This window comes from Lampetra planeri, chromosome 45 (genome assembly GCF_965212315.1).
Source record: "Lampetra planeri chromosome 45, kcLamPlan1.2.h2, whole genome shotgun sequence".
Classification (NCBI taxonomy): domain Eukaryota; kingdom Metazoa; phylum Chordata; class Hyperoartia; order Petromyzontiformes; family Petromyzontidae; genus Lampetra; species Lampetra planeri.
The window spans coordinates 5,663,790-5,685,938 of record NC_136151.1 but is presented as its reverse complement, the minus strand read 5'-3'; the positions used below and the strand labels follow the sequence as shown (position 1 = coordinate 5,685,938).

At 48.6% G+C, this 22,149-nt stretch overlaps 1 protein-coding gene across 1 annotated transcript in view; it reads left to right on the top strand.

Annotated features, from left to right (window-relative positions):
* The window catches only part of LOC144733085 (E3 ubiquitin-protein ligase TRIM11-like), a 34,840-nt gene extending 14,216 nt beyond the window's left edge, over nucleotides 1–20,624 (top strand). Inside the window, exon 6 of the mRNA XM_078614824.1 lies at nucleotides 19,937–20,624. Within this exon, the coding sequence (XP_078470950.1) occupies nucleotides 19,937–20,484 (548 nt within the window). The 3' untranslated portion in view covers nucleotides 20,485–20,624. The remainder of the gene's footprint in view (nucleotides 1–19,936) is intronic.
* The last annotated feature ends 1,525 nt before the right edge of the window (nucleotides 20,625–22,149 follow it).

The window sequence follows — 22,149 nt, the reverse complement described above, 5'->3', positions numbered from 1 at the left end:
AGTACTTGAGGCAGCGTGATACAGATTCAGACACAGTTAGGATGCTAATGGTTCAGTGTTAATGTGTAAAGCTCTCAGAATCAAAGGCACCTTGAGAATTATTTGTGAATATTCAGAGGTTTATCAGACAGCCAGCCAGCCAAGGGCTTCTCCCTGGTTGACCATGTAAATCACTACATAGTGACGACATTACATTATCACACACACACACGAGTGTACATCACTACACTATCACACACACACACGAGTGTACATCACTACACTATCACACACACACACACGAGTGTACATCACTACATTATCACACACACACACGAGTGAACATCACTACACTATCACACACACACACACACGAGTGAACATCACTACACTATCACACACACACACACACACGAGTGAACATCACTACACTATCACACACACACACACACGAGTGTACATCACTACACTATCACACACACACACACACACGAGTGAACATAACTACACTATTACACACACCCGAGTGTACATCACTACACTATCACACACACACACGAGTGAACATAACTACACTATCACACACACACGAGTGTACATCACTACACTATCACACACACACGAGTGTACATCACTACACCATCACACACACACACGAGTGTACATCACTACACTATCACACACACAAAGTGTACATCACCACACTATCACACACACACGAGTGTACATCACTACACTATCACACACACACACGAGTGTACATCACTGCACTATCACACACACACACACACGAGTGTACATCACTACACTATCACACACACACGAGTGTACATCACTACACTATCACACACACACACGAGTGTACATCACTACACTACCACACACACACACGTGTACATCACTACACTACCACACACACACACGTGTACATCACTACACTATCACACACACGAGTGTACATCACTACACTATCACACACACACACGAGTGTACATCACTACACTATTGTAATGCGGGCGTAAGCGACCTTCCGGATGTGACGTCACGGGGGGTGGAGTCATGTGACATGGGTGGAAGGTTCGGGTCCTTAAGCGGGTAAACCGGAAGGGGAAGTCAGTCGGGGTGTGAGCGGAAAAGAGTGAGGCCACGCGGGCGAGTGAGAAGAGGGGGGGGGCACCGACGGATCGGGAGCCAACCCCGAAGACAAGAGGAAGCTGCGGAGTGGTGTGCAGCTGCAGAGGAGACAGCCAGAAGGGCTGCGTGTTAGAGGCAGCGGTGTGGCTGCCAGGAGGAGCTGCGGAGAGAGAGAGAGACAGCACGAGGCTGTCAGGGCTGCGGAGAGAGAGGAGTTGCAGCGAGTACAGCCAAGGGGGGCTGTGTGAGAGAAACAGCAGCGGGGCTGCTGTTGTGGATCGGGCCGACATTGGAGTCAGCACCGTGGAGAAGCTACAGAGTAAAGACAGCCGTGTGGGTGTACAGCACGAACCGAATAAAGGACACTGAGCCAGACATCGTGGTCCAGTCGTTTATTACACTGGTGTCGGAAGTGCAACGGCATGTCGAAACAAGTGAGGAAGAAAGTTAATCCGGCGCCTGCATCGGCTTCTTCGTCCGACGACGACGAACTCCCTCCAACCACGGATCCTGTTGGGGTGGTGGAGGAGAGCCCGGCTGAGGCGACCACGGGAACGGGAGTGGAGGATGTTGGCGCGGTGGCGGGTCCGTCGACATCATCAGACGCGGATCAACGATGGCAAGCGATGGCGGTACAACTGGAGGCACTTAAGGACGTCCTGGCGCATCTATGCCATCTCGTCGCGCCAGGGACGATGGATGATGCAATTGGTGCTCCGCGGGCCGCCACGTTGCCTATCCTGCCGCCGCCATTGCCCACGCGGCAAGAGGCCGCCATTTTGCGCGCTCCGTGGCGCCAAACCGCCATCTTGGCCACGCCGCGGGCCGACGCCATTTTGAATTTGCCATCACAACCACCACCATTGGAAGACGGCGGGAAGAGGAGTCGGAGTCGCCACCTTACAACGGTTAAAGAATTTTCCGTCGGTGGGGACTGGAGCGCGTTCGCCTGCCGCTTCTTGGCGGCGGTACGCACAGCAAGATGGACCGATGCGGAGGCTTTGGAGGTGTTGCCGACTCTCCTGGACGACGAATCTGTCCGATTCTTCCGTTCCATAACGACCGATAAGAAGGCAACTTTATGTGGTGTTTTTCAAGAAATGGCCGATGCTTATGAGCCACCAGATGATGCGCATCGGCGATTCGCTCAACGACAACGAGCACCAGAGGAGTCGCCCGTGGCGTTCAGGGGTGCGGTGCTGGAGCTGGCCATGGCAGCTTATCCTGAGACGCCACAGGACCTGCTCGAGCCTCTCATATTAGGGAAAATGTTGGAGCTGTCTCGGGATCTAGGGATCCCCATGCCTGTGTGTGGGCATGAGAAGCTAACTTCCCGGACGGCTGCTAAGTGTCTCGATGCGCAATTCAACCTCCGTCGCTGGAAACAAGTGACGGCGTGGACGGGGGGGCCCGTCAAAGAAGGGGATGCGCTGGGGTGGAACCCTGCGCAGGCTGTCTATGTTCCGGATGACCGGGGCCCTCAACAACTGACGGCCGCCTCCGCTCCATGGACGGGACGCGGCGGGCCGAGACCGCGCGCGGCGCTACCAGAACGGGGCCGTCAGGAGGCGAGGCCTGCGCTTCGGCGCAACGAGGCCGAATGTTTCCGCTGCGGGCGTAGGGGCCACTACGCCAGAGACTGCTGGGCCTGCTTCCCGGCTCCGCCGCAGCAGGAGGCCTCGGCACCGGTCAAGTCGGCTAAAGATCCTCCGAAACAGGCATGTCGGCACGCACCAGACACTCGGCAAGGCTTTACACCTCACCCATCACCGTCGTTGCGCCATCCTAACGTTGTGGTTAAAGCATGCCCTTCGACGGGGCCTTGTCGCTCGGTCACGCAGTGGCGCAAGTTGGCACGGAGAGTCGTCGCGGCCGCTACGGGCTCGTCCACTGTACCGGGGTCTATACAAGGGGTGGACGTACGCATTTTGGTCGACTCCGGCGCGTCTGCGACTATTATTTCGGATGTCATTTTCCATCTGTTGGGCATCCCGCCGGGGGCTGTGCGTCCGGTTTATGGGTCGTGCGTCGCTGCGAACGGGGGTAGCATGGGTATCGTGGGTCAGGTGGATGCTAAGATATCTATTGGGGATGTGTCGGCCTCGGGTGTTGTGTTGATATCGAGATCTTTGGCGGTTCCTTGTTTGTTAGGCACCGATTTTTTGGCTAAGATGCCCATTTTGATCAAAATCAATGAGAATTGTATTGAACTGCCGGGGGGCCGTCAAATCTCGTTTCTGCCATCGCCCTGGGGGCGACCTGCTTCGGCCGTACAAGTGCAGGCGCTGTCCGTCGCATCTGTGGACATCCCACCTGGTACACAGATGCTTATACCCTTGCGGTATCGGAAGCCCCTGCCTGATCGGCTAGGAGCAGTAGGGGTCTTGTTGTCACCGTCCGCCACGATAACAACCGGGTTGGCGTTAGTGGGGGCACAGACCATTGTCCGGCCGGATCAATTACCGTTTTTACAGGTGCTTAATGCGGGGGGAGAAAACGTCCGTGTCCCGGCCGGTACGGTTGTGGCACATGCCACTACGGCGTTTGCGACCCATGATTGTCCACATAGCCGGGGAGTTGTTGCTGGGGTTTCCGAGCCAAGGAGTTCGGATGATCGTTGGGTTGCTCATTTATGTGACGGAAATTCTTCCCTGTCCATGGAGCAACGTGGTGCGCTGCGTAAATTGTTGTTGACATATTCCGATGTGTTCAGCTCCGATGATTTGGATTTGGGCCGCACTTCGTTGCTTTACCATCACATTGAGACGGGCGATGCTGCCCCTATTCGATTAAATTCGCATCGGATGAGTCCTGCGGAGCGAGAACACGTACGGGGGGCAGTGGAAGACATGTTGGCTGCGGACATTATATCGCCATCTAACAGCCCATGGGGCGCTCCAGTCGTCTTGGTTAAGAAGAAGGATGGCAAATTGCGATTTTGTGTTGATTTCCGCAAATTGAATAAGATATCGGTGGCAGATGCGTACCCCCTGCCGCGTATGGATGACTCCCTCGACGCATTGTCGGGGGCTAAGTTCTTTTCCACACTGGACCTCTCTTCGGGATTTTGGCAGCTTCCCCTTGACGAGTCCTCACGGGAGAAAACCGCATTCCGTACGCCGCAGGGGTTATTTCAATTCAACTGTCTCCCGATGGGATTGAATGCGGCCCCTGCTACATTTCAAAGATTGATGGAGCTCGTTTTGACGGGGTTGCAGTGGGAGACGTGTCTTATATATTTGGACGATATTATTGTCTTCAGCCGCACATTTGATGAACATTTGACGCGGCTGGAGACAGTGTTCACGAGGATGCGTTCTGCCAAATTGAAATTCAAACCAAAGAAATGTCACCTACTGCAACGGTCCGTCCGCTATTTGGGGCACATTGTGAGTGCTGAGGGAGTGTCCACGGATCCGGAAAAGATGGCGTGCGTCCGGGATTGGCCGACTCCGGCCACCGTGGGGGATGTTCGGCGGTTTTTGGGATTTGCCTCGTATTACCGAAGATTTGTGCCGGGTTTTGCGACGATTGCGAGGCCCTTGCATCTCCTTACGGGTAAAGGACGGAAGTTTGTTTGGGGACAGCCGGAGGAGGCGGCCTTTCGGAGTCTGCGTGATCTATTGGCCACGGCCCCAACATTGGATTATCCCGATTTCGATCACCCATTCATTCTTGATACGGACGCGAGTGACACAGGTATTGGGGCGGTGTTATCACAGTCTAAAGGGGGTGTAGAGCATGTCGTGGCGTATGGTAGCCGAGTCTTGTCTCCTGCGGAAACCCGCTACTGTGTCACTCGCAGAGAACTATTGGCGGTTGTTTTTTTCCTACGGCAATTTCGACCATACCTCTACGGTCGTTCTTTTATTGTGCGTACGGATCATGCGGCCTTGCAATATGCCCTTAAAATTGACCAGCCATCCGGACAGTTGGCACGTTGGTTGGACACGCTACAGGAATTTTCCTTCCAAATTCAACATCGGAAGGGAGTGCGCCATGCGAACGCTGACGCACTTTCCAGATTACCGCGGCGCGCCCCTTGTAAATGTGAGTCGGGGACGCATAGGTGTTCGCCGATTCCAAACCCCCCTCAGCCGCTTACGTTGGCCGTCGAGAAGTCGGACACTCCGATGGAACCGGGACCGGCTGACGGGGTTTTGAATCTGCCGCGGTCTGTCTGGATCCGGGAACAGATGATGGATGAGTCATTGGTGTCCTTGCGGAAGCGGTCTGCTAGGGACAATGGGAGTCCGAGTACGGCTATGGGGCCGCAAACCGCTCTCCGAGATGGTCTGCTTATGTGGCGGGAGGGGTTCCAGGAACGTTGGCGCCTGGTGGTACCAACGTCCTTGCGATTCGAGTTGATTAGAACCCTCCATTGTGACACTCTCTTACATTTAGGGGTGCAGAAGACCTTGTTGACGTTGCAACGTCATTATTTTTGGCACGGCATGGCGACAGATGTCGTAGGGCACGTGCGCGCGTGCCCTGCGTGTGCACGACGTAAGCCGCCGAAACATCCTTACGTGCCGCCTCTCCAGTCGATTCAGGTGTCTCGAGTCAATGAATTGGTGGCACTGGACATATTGGGACCTTTTCCACCATCGGCGAGGGGTAATAAATATTTGCTGGTAGGGGTTGAGTACCTCTCCCGTTGGCCGATGGCCTGGCCGTTGCCCGATCAGTCGGCCGCGGCCATTACCGACGCCTTTTTGTTTGGGTATATTATGGATAAGGGGGCGCCTGAGAGACTCCTCACGGACCAGGACAGGAATTTCTCTTCTAAATTATTGGCGGAAGTGTGCGCGGGCCTTGGGACTAAGAAAGTACGGACATCCCCATATCATCCGCAGACGGATGGTATGGTTGAACGGCTGAACAGGACATTGTCTGCCATGCTTTGCCATACCGTGAGTGAACAACAATCAGATTGGGATCTGCACATCCCCGGGGTGCTTTCGGCGTACAGGATGACGCCTCATGCGGCTACAGGATATTCGCCGTTTTACCTTATGTATGGTCGGGAAAACGTGCCGCCGGTGGATGTGCAATTGGGAACTGGGGTGAAGGGACCTCGTAAACCACTTCCTGAATACATTCAGGACACGGTTCGCCGAGTCACGGAGGCGCGGGAGAATGCCCGCGTGGCTACGGCCAAAGCCCAGGCCCGGAACGAGCGATATGCGCGACGGTCTGAGGGGGAGTGCCCTTGGAAGGTTGGGGACCTAGCCTGGCTTCATTGTCCACAGGTACGTCCGGAGACCTCGCCGAAATAGCACAAACCCTGGCATGGTCCCGTACGCCTCATTGCGGTTCCCAACCCACAGTCAGCACGCGTCCAGATTGGGTCTCGTCGCTGGGTTGTGCATACGTCGCGCTTGAAACCATATGTTGCTCCCTTACATGATGCGTCATCCCCCAATGTTGCCTTGCCGGGGTCTGTTGCTGCTGACTCTCCCCTGCCTGCGTCCATTGATCTTGCTAGAGCGCCTGTCGTACCTGTTCCAGACAGGCCGGCCGTGACATTGCGGGGGACGAGGGGCCCTGCTCGGAGGACGCCTGCCAGGTCTGCGGGACCTTCGAGCCCTGCAGCCCTTCCGACCCAGCTGCGGGCACGGTCACAGGACAAGCCCAAGACTAACTCTTTAGGGACACGGGACGTCGGTGGACTTCCAGCTGCGACAGGGGGATTACCCCCTGTCATTCCTCGACTTTCATCGCGTTCCCGTTCTGCGAGTGGGCCGCCGACCGTCCGGGACGGGCCGGCGACCCGCACACGTTCCAAATCGCTTAGGTTTCGTTGATTGTTGCTGTCTTGTTATTTTTTTTTTTTCTTACAGTTGTATTTATTGCATGCTTTTTGTACGTTCGTTGATGTTAATTGCGTTGTTGTTGTTGTTCTTGCTGTTACATTGTATGCTTAGTGTCCTTTAGGGGGGGAAGCTCGGTTCGCCGCATTACGATTTGCTATTGGTCAGCCGAGGTCGGCTGGGATTTTTCTACGGGGGAGGGTGGTGTAATGCGGGCGTAAGCGACCTTCCGGATGTGACGTCACGGGGGGTGGAGTCATGTGACGTGGGTGGAAGGTTCGGGTCCTTAAGCGGGTAAACCAGAAGGGGAAGTCAGTCGGGGTGTGAGCGGAAAAGAGTGAGGCCACGCGGGCGAGTGAGAAGAGGGGGGGGGGGCACCGACGGATCGGGAGCCAACCCCGAAGACAAGAGGAAGCTGCGGAGTGGTGTGCAGCTGCAGAGGAGACAGCCAGAAGGGTGTTAGAGGCAGCGGTGTGGCTGCCAGGAGGAGCTGCGGAGAGAGAGAGAGACAGCACGAGGCTGTCAGGGCTGCGGAGAGAGAGGAGTTGCAGCGAGTACAGCCAAGGGGGGCTGTGTGAGAGAAACAGCAGCGGGGCTGCTGTTGTGGATCGGGCCGACATTGGAGTCAGCACCGTGGAGAAGCTACAGAGTAAAGACAGCCGTGTGGGTGTACAGCACGAACCGAATAAAGGACACTGAGCCAGACATCGTGGTCCAGTCGTTTATTACACTATCACACACACAGAGTGTACATCACTACACTATCACACACACAGAGTGTACATCACTACACTATCACACACACAGAGTGTACAACACTACACTATCACACACAGTGTACATCACTACACTATCACACACACACACAGAGTGTACATCACTACACTATCACACACACACAGTGTACATCACTGCACTATCACACACACACAGTGTACATCACTACACTATCACACGCACGAGTGTACATCACTACACTATCACACACACGAGTGTACATCACTACACTATCACACACACACAGTGTACATTACTACACTATCACACACACACAGTGTACATCACTACACTATCACACACACGAGTGTACATCACTACACTATCACACACACACAGTGTACATCACTACACTATCACACACACACGAGTGTACATCACTACAATATCACACACACACACGAGTGTACATCACTACACTATCACACACACACACGAGTGTACATCACTACACTATCACTCACACACACAAGTGTACATCACTACACTATCACACACACAGTGTACATCACTACATTATCACACCCACGAGTGTACATCACTACACTATCACACACACGAGTGTACATCACTACACTATCACACCCACGAGTGTACATCACTACACTATCACACACACACGAGTGTACATCACTACATTATCACACACACACACGAGTGTACATCACTACACTATCACACACAAACACACGAGTGTACATCACTACACCATCACACACACGATTGTACATCACTACACTATCACACACACACACACGAGTGTACATCACTCCACTATCACACACACGAGTGTACATCACTACACTATAACACACACACACACACGAGTGTACATCACTACACTATCACACACACACGTGTACATCACTACACTATAACACACACACACACGAGTGTACATCACTACACTATCAAACATACAGTGTACATCACTACACTATCACACACACGAGTGTACACCACTACACTATCACACAGACACACGAGTGTACATCACTACACTATCACACACACCCACACACGAGTGTACATCACTACACTATCACACACACACACACGAGTGTACATCACTACACTATCACACACACACACACCTACGAGTGTACATCACTACACTATCACACACACACAGTGTACATCACTACACTATCACACACACACACACGAGTGTACACCACTACACTATCACACACACGAGTGTAAATCACTACACTATCACACACACACAGAGTGTACATCACTACACTATCACACACACCCACACACGAGTGTACATCACTACACTATCACACACACACACACGAGTGTACATCACTACACTATCACACACACACACACCTACGAGTGTACATCACTACACTATCACACACACACAGTGTACATCACTACACTATCACACACACACACGAGTGTACACCACTACACTATCACACACACGAGTGTAAATCACTACACTATCACACACACACGAGTGTACATCACTACACTATCACACACACCCACACACGAGTGTACATCACTACACTATCACACACACACACACGTGTACATCACTACACTATCACACACACACACACCTACGAGTGTACATCACTACACTATCACACACACACAGTGTACATCACTACACTATCACACACACACACGAGTGTACACCACTACACTATCACACACACGAGTGTAAATCACTACACTATCACACACACACAGAGTGTACATCACTACACTATCACACACACAGTGTATATCACTAGACTATCACACACACACACACACGATAGTACATCACTACACCATCACACACACACGAGTGTACATCACTACACTATCACACACACACACAGAGTGTACATCACTACACTTTCACACACACACGAGTGTACATCACTACACTATCACACACACACACGAGTGTGCATCACTAAACTATCACACACACGAGTGTACATCACTACACCACACACACACGAGTGTACATCACTACACTATCACACACACACACGAGTGTACATCACTACACTATCACACACACAGAGTGTACATCACTACACTATCACACACACACACGAGTGTACATCACTACACTATCACACACACAGAGTGTACATCACTACACTATCACACACACGAGTGCACATCACTACACTATCACACACACACAGTGTACATCACTACACTATAACACACACGAGTGTACATCACTACACTATCACACACAGACACGAGTGTACATCACTACACTATCACACACACGAGTGTACATCACTACACTATCACACACACACAGTGTACATCACTACACTATAACACACACAGTGTACATCACTACACTATCACACACACACAGTGTACATCACTACACTATCACACACACGAGTGTACATCACTACACTATCACACACACACAGTGTACATCACTATACTATCACACACACGAGTGTACATCACTACACTATCACACACAGACACGAGTGTACATCACTACACTATCACACACACGAGTGTACATCATTACACTATCACACACACACACACACGAGTGTACATCACTACACTATCACACACACGAGTGTACATCACTACACTATCACACACACACGAGTGTACATCACTACACTATCACACACACACACGAGTGTACATCACTACACTATGACACACACACAGTGTACATCACTACACTATAACACACACGAGTGTACATCACTACACTATCACACACACACACACACGAGTGTACATCACTACACTATCACACACACACGAGTGTACATCACTACACTATCACACACACACACACACGAGTGTACATCACTACACTATCACACACACACACACGAGTGTACATCACTACACTATCACACACACACGAGTGTACATCGCTACACTATCACACACACACACACAGTGTACATCACTACACTATCACACACACACAGTGTACATCACTACACTATCACACACACACACAGTGTACATCGCTACACTATCACACACACACACGAGTGTACATCACTACACTATCACACACACACGCGAGTGTACATCGCTACACTATCACACACACGAGTGTACATCACTACACTATCACACACACACGAGTGTACATCACTACACTATCACACACACACACAGTGTACATCACTACACTATCACACACACACAGTGTACATCACTACACTATCACTCACACACACGAGTGTACATCACGACACTATCACACACACACGAGTGTACATCAATACACTATCACACACACACACACGAGTGTACATCACGACACTATCACACACACACACACGAGTGTACATCACTACACTATCACACACACACACGAGTGTACATCACTACACTATAACACACACACACGAGTGTACATCGCTACACTATCACACACACGAGTGTACATCACTACACTATCACACAGACACACAGAGTGCACATCACTACACTATCACACACAGTGTACATCACTACACTATCACACACACGAGTGTACATCACTACACTATCACACACACACACGAGTGTACATCACTACACTATCACACACAGTGTACATCACTACACTATCACACACACACACAGTGTACATCACTACACTATCACACACACACGCGAGTGTACATCGCTACACTATCACACACACGAGTGTACATCACTACACTATCACACACACACGAGTGTACATCACTACACTATCACACACACCCACGAGTGTACATCACTATACTATCACACACAGTGTACATCACTACACTATCACACACACACGAGTGTACATCACTACACTATCACACACACACACGAGTGTACATCACTACACTATCACACACAGTGTACATCACTACACTATCACACACACACACGAGTGTACATCACTACACTATCACACACACGAGTGTACATCACTACACTATCACACACAGTGTACATCACTACACTATCACACACACACAGAGTGCACATCACTACACTATCACACACACGAGTGTACATCACTACACTATCACACACACACGAGTGTACATCACTACACTATGACACACACAGTGTACATCACTACACTATCACTCACACACACAAGTGTACATCACTACACTATCACACACACGAGTGTACATCACTACACTATCACACACACACACACGAGTGTACATCACTACACTATCACACACACACACACGAGTGTACATCACTACACTATCACACACACACGAGTGTACATCACTACACTATCACACACACACGAGTGTACATCACTACACTATCACACACACACACGAGTGTACATCACTACACTATCACACACACAGAGTGTACATCACTACACTATCACACACACAGAGTGTACATCACTACACTATCACACACACACGAGTGTACATCACTACACTATCACACACATGAGTGTACATGACAACACTATCACACACACACGAGTGTACATCACTACACTATCACACACACACACGAGTGTACATCGCTACACTATCACACACACACACGAGTGTACATCACTACACTATCACACACACACACGAGTGTACATCGCTACACTATCACACACACACACGAGTGTACATCGCTACACTATCACACACACACACGAGTGTACATCACTACACTATCAAACACACACAAGTGTACATCACTACACTATCACACACACACGAGTGTACATCACTACACTATCACACACACACGAGTGTACATCACTACACTATCTCACACACACACGAGTGTACATCACTACACCATCACACACACACGCGAGTGTACATCACTACACCATCACACACACGCGTGTTCATCACTACACTATCACACACACACACGCACACGAGTGTACATCACTACACCATCACACACACGCGTGTTCATCACTACACTATCACACACACACACGCACACGAGTGTACATCACTACACTATCACACACACACACGAGTGTACATCACTACACTATCACACACACACACGCACACGAGTGTACATCACTACACTATCACACACGCACGAGTGTGCATCACTACACTATCACACACACACGAGTGTACATCACTACACTATCACACACACACACAGAGTGTACATCACTACACTTTCACACACACACACACACGAGTGTACATCACTACACTATCTCACACACACACACGAGTGTACATCACTACACTATCACACACACACGAGTGTATATCACTACACTATCACACACACACACACGAGTGTACATCACTACACTATCACACACACACACGCGAGTGTACATCACTACACTATCACACACACACACACCAGTGTACATCACTACACTATCACACACACACGAGTGTACATCACTACACTATCACACACACACACACGAGTGTACATCACTACACTATCACACACACACACGAGTGTACATCACTACACTATCACACACACACGAGTGTATATCACTACACTATCACACACACGAGTGTACATCACTACACTATCACACACACACACGAGTGTACATCACTACACTATCACACACACACGAGTGTGCATCACTACACTATCACACACACACACGAGTGTACATCACTACACTATCACACACACACACACGAGTGTACATCACTACACTATCACACACTCACACACGAGTGAACATCACTACACTATCACACACACACACGAGTGTACATCACTACACTATCACACACACACACGAGTGTACATCACTACACTATCACACACACGAGTGTACATCACTACACTATCACACACACACACACGAGTGTACATCACTACACTATCTCATACACACGAGTGTACATCACTACACTATCACACACACACAAGTGTACATCACTACACTATCACACACAAACGAGTGTACATCACTACACTATCACACACAAACGAGTGTACATCCCAACACTATCACACACACACGAGTGTACATCACTACACCATCACACACACACGAGTGTACATCACTACACTATCACACACACACGAGTGTACATCAATACACTATCACACACACACGAGTGTACATCACTACACTATCACACACACACGAGTGTACATCAATACACTATCACACACACACGAGTGTACATCACTACACTATCACACACACACGAGTGTACATCAATACACTATCACACACACACGAGTGTACATCACTACACTATCACACACACACACACACGAGTGTACATCAATACACTATCACACACACACGAGTGTACATCAATACACTATCACACACACACGAGTGTACATCACTACACTATCACACACACACGAGTGTACATCAATACACTATCACACACACACGAGTGTACATCACTACACTATCACACACACACGAGTGTACATCAATACACTATCACACACACACGAGTGTACATCACTACACTATCACACACACACGAGTGTACATCAATACACTATCACACACACACGAGTGTACATCACTACACTATCACACACACACACGAGTGTACATCAATACACTATCACACACACACGAGTGTACATCACTACACTATCACACACACGAGTGTACATCACTACACTATCACACACACACACACGAGTGTACATCAATACACTATCACACACACACGAGTGTACATCAATACACTATCACACACACACGAGTGTACATCACTACACTATCACACACACACACGAGTGTACATCACTACACTATCACACACACACGAGTGTACATCACTACACTATCACACACACACGAGTGTACATCAATACACTATCACACACACACGAGTGTACATCAATACACTATCACACACACACGAGTGTACATCACTACACTATCACACACACACGAGTGTACATCACTACACTATCACACACACACGAGTGTACATCACTACACTATCACACACACACGAGTGTACATCACTACACTATCACACACACACACACGAGTGTACATCACGACACTATCACACACACACACACGAGTGTACATCAATACACTATCACACACACACGAGTGTACATCACTACACTATCACACACACACACACGAGTGTACATCACTACACTATCACACACACGAGTGTATATCACTACACTATCACACACACACGAGTGTACATCACTACACTATCACACACACACACACGAGTGTACATCACTACACTATCACACACACACAGTGTACATCACTACACTATCACACACACACACACACGAGTGTACATCACTACACTATCACACACAATGTACAGCGCTACACTATCACACACACAGAGTGTACATCACTACACTATCACACACACACAGGGTACATCACTACACTATTACACACACACAGTGTGCATCACTACACTACCACACACAGTGTACATCACTACACTATCACACACACACACACACGAGTGTACATCACTACACTATCACACACACACGAGTGTACATCACTACACTATCACACACACACGAGTGTACATCACTACACTATCACACACACACACGAGTGTACATCACTACACTATCACACACACACACGAGTGTACATCACTACACTATCACACACACACGAGTGTACATCACTACACTATCACACACACACGAGTGTACATCACTATACTATCACACACACACGAGTGTACATCACTACACTATCACACACACACGAGTGCACATCACTACACTATCACACACATGAGTGTACATCACTACACTATCACACACACAAACGAGTGTACATCACTCCACTATCACACACACGAGTGTACATCACTCCACTATCACACACACACACGAGTGTACATCACTACACTATCACACACACACGAGTGTACATCAATACACTATCACACACACACGAGTGTACATCACTACACTATCACACACACACACACACGAGTGTACATCACTACACTATCACACACACACACACGAGTGTACATCAATACACTATCACACACACACGAGTGTACATCAATACACTATCACACACACACGAGTGTACATCACTACACTATCACACACACACACGAGTGTACATCACTACACTATCACACACACACGAGTGTACATCACTACACTATCACACACACACGAGTGTACATCAATACACTATCACACACACACGAGTGTACATCAATACACTATCACACACACACGAGTGTACATCACTACACTATCACACACACACGAGTGTACATCACTACACTATCACACACACACGAGTGTACACCACTACACTATCACACACACACGAGTGTACATCACTACACTATCACACACACACACACGAGTGTACATCACGACACTATCACACACACACACACGAGTGTACATCAATACACTATCACACACACACGAGTGTACATCACTACACTATCACACACACACACACGAGTGTACATCACTACACTATCACACACACGAGTGTATATCACTACACTATCACACACACACGAGTGTACATCACTACACTATCACACACACACACACGAGTGTACATCACTACACTATCACACACACACAGTGTACATCACTACACTATCACACACACACACACACGAGTGTACATCACTACACTATCACACACAATGTACAGCGCTACACTATCACACACACAGAGTGTACATCACTACACTATCACACACACACAGGGTACATCACTACACTATTACACACACACAGTGTGCATCACTACACTACCACACACAGTGTACATCACTACACTATCACACACACACACACACGAGTGTACATCACTACACTATCACACACACACGAGTGTACATCACTACACTATCACACACACACGAGTGTACATCACTACACTATCACACACACACACGAGTGTACATCACTACACTATCACACACACACACGAGTGTACATCACTACACTATCACACACACACGAGTGTACATCACTACACTATCACACACACACGAGTGTACATCACTACACTATCACACACACACGAGTGCACATCACTACACTATCACACACATGAGTGTACATCACTACACTATCACACACACAAACGAGTGTACATCACTCCACTATCACACACACGAGTGTACATCACTCCACTATCACACACACACACGAGTGTACATCACTACACTATCACACACACACAGAGTGTACATCACTCACTATCACACACACACACACGAGTGTACATCACTCCACTATCACACACACACACACACGAGTGTACATCACTACACTATCACACACACACGAGTGTACATCACTACACTATCACACACACACAAGTGTACATCACTACACTATCACACACAGTGTACATCACTACACTATCACACACACACGAGTGTACATCACTACACTATCACACACACACAAGTGTACATCACTACACTATAACACACACGAGTGTACATCACAACACTATCACACACACGAGTGTACATCACTACACTATCACACATACAGTGTACATCACTACACTATAACACACACGAGTGTACATCACTACACTATCACACATACAGTGTACATCACTACACTATCACACACACGAGTGTACATCACTACACTATCACACACATGAGTGTACATCACTACACTATCACACACATGAGTGTACATCACTACACTATCACACACACGAGTGTACATCACTACACTATCACACATACAGTGTACATCACAACACTATCACACACACACGAGTGTACATCACAACACTATCACACACACATGAGTGTACATCACAACACTATCACACACACACAAGTGTACATCACTACACTATAACACACACGAGTGTACATCACTACACTATCACACACAATGTACATCACTACACTATCACACACACACTCACACACGAGTGAACATCACTACACTATCACACACACACACGAGTGTACATCACTACACTATCACACACACACACGAGTGTACATCACTACACTATCACACACACACACACACGAGTTTACATCACTACACTATCACACACACACACAGTGTACATCACTACACTATCACACACACACACGAGTGTACATCACTACACTATCACACACACACACGAGTGTACATCACTACACTATCACACACACACACAGTGTACATCACTACACTATCACACACACACACAGTGTACATCACTACACTATCACACACACACACAGTGTACATCACTACACTATCACACACACACACACACGAGTGTACATCACTACACTATCACACACACAGGAGTGTACATCACTACACTATCACACACACAGGAGTGTACATCACTACACTATCACACACACACGAGTGTACATCACTACACTATCACACACACACAGTGTACATCACTACACTATCACACACACACACACGAGTGTACATCACTACACTATCACACACACACACACGAGTGTACATCACTACACTATCACACACACGAGTGTATATCACTACACTATCACACACACACGAGTGTACATCACTACACTATCACACACACACACACGAGTGTACATCACTACACTATCACACACACGAGTGTATATCACTACACTATCACACACACACGAGTGTACATCACTACACTATCACACACACACACACGAGTGTACATCACTACACTATCACACACACACAGTGTACATCACTACACTATCACACACACACACACACGAGTGTACATCACTACACTATCACACACACACGAGTGTACATCACTACACTATCACACACACACGAGTGTACATCACTACACTATCACACACACACACGAGTGTACATCACTACACTATCACACACACACGAGTGTACATCACTACACTATCACACACACACGAGTGTACATCACTACACTATCACACACACACGAGTGTACATCACTACACTATCACACACACACAGTGTACATCACTACACTATCACACACACACACGAGTGTACATCACTACACTATCACACACACGCACACGAGTGTACATCACTAAACTATCACACACACACGAGTGTACAACACTACACTATCACACACACACACGCACGAGTGTACATCACTACACTATCACACACACGAGTGTACATCACTACACCATCACACACACACACGAGTGTACATCACTACACCATCACACACACGAGTGTACATCACTACACTAACACACACACACGAGTGTACATCACTACACCATCACACCCACCTCGTGTGCCGTGCCGGACTTCACAGGTGCTCACCAACACCACTTGCTCCTACAGTCTGTGAAAGGTGACACGCGGGAGATGTTTGTGTTTGTTGTACACACACAGAGAGGCTGCGGCGGTGTTGATATCCACGCCACTGCTGCTGCTGTGATCCACTGCCTCCCACGGACACTTCCGCACAGTGGGGCTGAACGATGAATCGATTCCAAATCGAAGTCGCAATTTGAAACATTGCGATTAGCAAATCGCAAAGGCTGCGATTTTTTAAAAGCCCCATTTTATTTTTTATTATTAGAACTTTATTTCATTTACTTAACAATTTATTCTAGATGTGAAGCTTTTAGGTTGTTTCGGTAAAGTCACGTAAGTAAAAATAAATAAATAAAAATAATAAATTAAAATAACTCAATTAAATCACGACGTTTCGGAGACAACACACGTCTCCGTCTTCACGTGGGACCGTCACAGCTAAATCTACTGTATCACTTTATTTTATTATTATTATTTTACCTACGTGACTTTACCGAAAAAACTTAACAATTGTTCTATGTTTGATCGTTCTATTTCAATTAAAACATTTTAATAAATACATGTTGGAAGCAATTAATATCTTTTAAGTTTTCAGCCTTGCATTAGAATATATAGAGCCGTTCACATTTTGATGGCATCATCAAATGTTTTACATCTATTACACAGTGAATATTGAACTGAAGCTCGACTTTTAAAAATGTAGATGGCGGGGCAGACAAACGCACCGCTGTACTGTACTTCTGTGCTCTCGCCAGCTGCGCCGTCTGCCTTCGCCAACGCGCGGTGACCGGCGTGGTGAAGTATGGTCAAATGTCCCCCGCGACCCCCACGGTGTAGGGAGGCCCTCATCCAGCAGTGGATTGACAAAGTGCCCGTTACATCTCATCACACCGATAGCTACGCATTACAACGTTGTGTAACAATGCTCATTATGAATTGCTCGATTGTAATGTACGTGCGTGTTAGTGCACGAGTGCTGTTGTTATAGTGGTGCTGTTGTTACACGGCTACTGTGATTATCGTTACTGCAGACGGACGCTCACCGACTGTGGACCTCAACTCGGCCTACAACAACCTCCAGATATCCACGGATCTCAGGACGGTGACGCGGACCGCTGTCTCCCAGGGTCGCCCCGATCACCCGCACCGCTTTGACTACTGGGACCAAGCTCTGTGCTCCGAGAGCTTCTCGTCGGGTCAGCACTACTGGGAGGTGGACGTGGGGGGTGCGGCGGGGATCTGTGCGGTTGGAGTCGCGTACGGGACGATCGCACGGAAAGGGAATGGTGACGAGTGCGGGATGGGACACAACGACTCATCCTGGGTTTTATATAAAGACAACAACAGCTGCTACGTGTGTCATGGTGGTGTCTGGACCTCAGTGCCGGTGAGGGATCCTCCCCGGAGAGTCGGGTGTCACCTGCACTGGGAGGCGGGGCTGCTGTCGTTTTACCGCGCCGACTCCATGGAGCTGCTGCACTCTGTCCACCACTCGTTTAGTCAACCGCTCTACCCCGCACTGTATGTGTGGTGTGATGGTGACTCGGTGAGGATTCTGGATCTGAGTCGTGCGTGCTGAGAGCACGGAGTGTGAGCGGCGCACAACGCACAGACTCACGCACACAAAGACACAGATCCCCCGTGCAGCCTTAACAGGCTGTAGGGGTAAGGGCTGTTAGCGAGCACATATGGGGCCGTCCATGAATGACGTCACGCACCTGGGGGGGGGGGGGTCAGACATTTGTGACGATGGGGGGGGGGGGTTTGAGAAATGTGACGTCACGTCAAAATGAGTAACTTTAAATAAATATATACAACACGTTCTACTTAATTAAATATACTTTTTTTAATAAATGTTTTCTCCTACAACATCAGAGTGCAGCGCCACATTAAATATGCACTACAATGACAATAGTTTAAAGCTATTTGAGGCATGTTTTATTTTTTTGGGGGGAGGGGGCAGAGCCTTGTGAAGTCATATTTGAGGGGGGTCTGACTTTTATGACGCCGTGTGACGAAGTGGGAGGGGGGGCAAAAATCGTCCAAAATCGCGTGACGTCATTTATGGACCGCCCCTATGAAGGCCGGCACAGCACACTCGGTGGTGGGTGGCCAACACCACGCTCGGCCGCCTTTGTCTCCCCAGTGGTGATTTTTACACACCGTACCAGGAACTCGTTTTTCAGGCTGAGTCGACCTAGTAGAGGCCCATGACCGGTTCACCAACACCAGTGACGATTATCGGAATCGGTCCAGGCTCTCCCCTAGGTCGACTGAGCCTCAAATGAGTACCTGCTGCGACGTGCAAACATCGCCACTGGGGAGACAAAGGCGGGTCGGGCGTGGTGCTGGTCACCGACCCCCTCGTGTGCCACAGTGCCGGACTTCATAGGTGCTACTAGCAAACAGCAGAGGTGGGACAAAGTCATTGTTATGCAAGTCCAAGTCGAGTCGCAAGTCATCAAATTCATGACTCGAGTCTGACTCGAGTCCAAGTCACATGACTCGAGTCCACATCTCATAGGTGGGACAAAGTCATTGTTATGCAAGTCCAAGTCGAGTCGCAAGTCATCAAATTCATGGCTCGAGTCTGACTCGAGTCCAAGTCACATGACTCGAGTCCACACCTCTGGCAAACAGCACTTGCCCCTACAGTCTGTTAAGGCTACACGGGGTATCTTCGTCTTTAGTGTATAGAGAGCCATGTGCGTAGTGTGGGGTGGAGCTGTGGTGCAGTGGTTAGCGCACTGGTTGGGGAGGGCGGGGGGAGCCAAGCTTCTCTCTGACGCCATCGTCCCTCGCACCGCGCGCCGCGTGGCGCTCAACGCCGAGAGGGCGGAGCTCCACCGCGGGCGTGCTGGGAACACGCGTCACGTGACGCTACGGGGTGACGCGCGCCGTCCCCTCGTGGTCACTCGCTCGTTGGGCGATAAACCCGGGGTGGGAATGGGATGGCATCACTAGGGGGGGGGGGCTACTCGTGGTGTGTGCCGAGCGTTGTTTTATTTTACAGGGCATAGAGAGAGATATAAGCCATTTTAATACCTAGTAGTAGTAGGACGTCTTTCGTCACTAATATTATTCGTAAAGGTTTGTTTTGATTAATGTTTTAATTGTCTGCTTTCAAACTTCGACTTTTGCCTGAAGCCACAACCTTCGATTCATGGGAGAACGCTTTTTTGACAAAAATGGGACAGTGTTTTGACTTTGAAGTGGGTTAAAGTTATTAAGCACCTGATATATA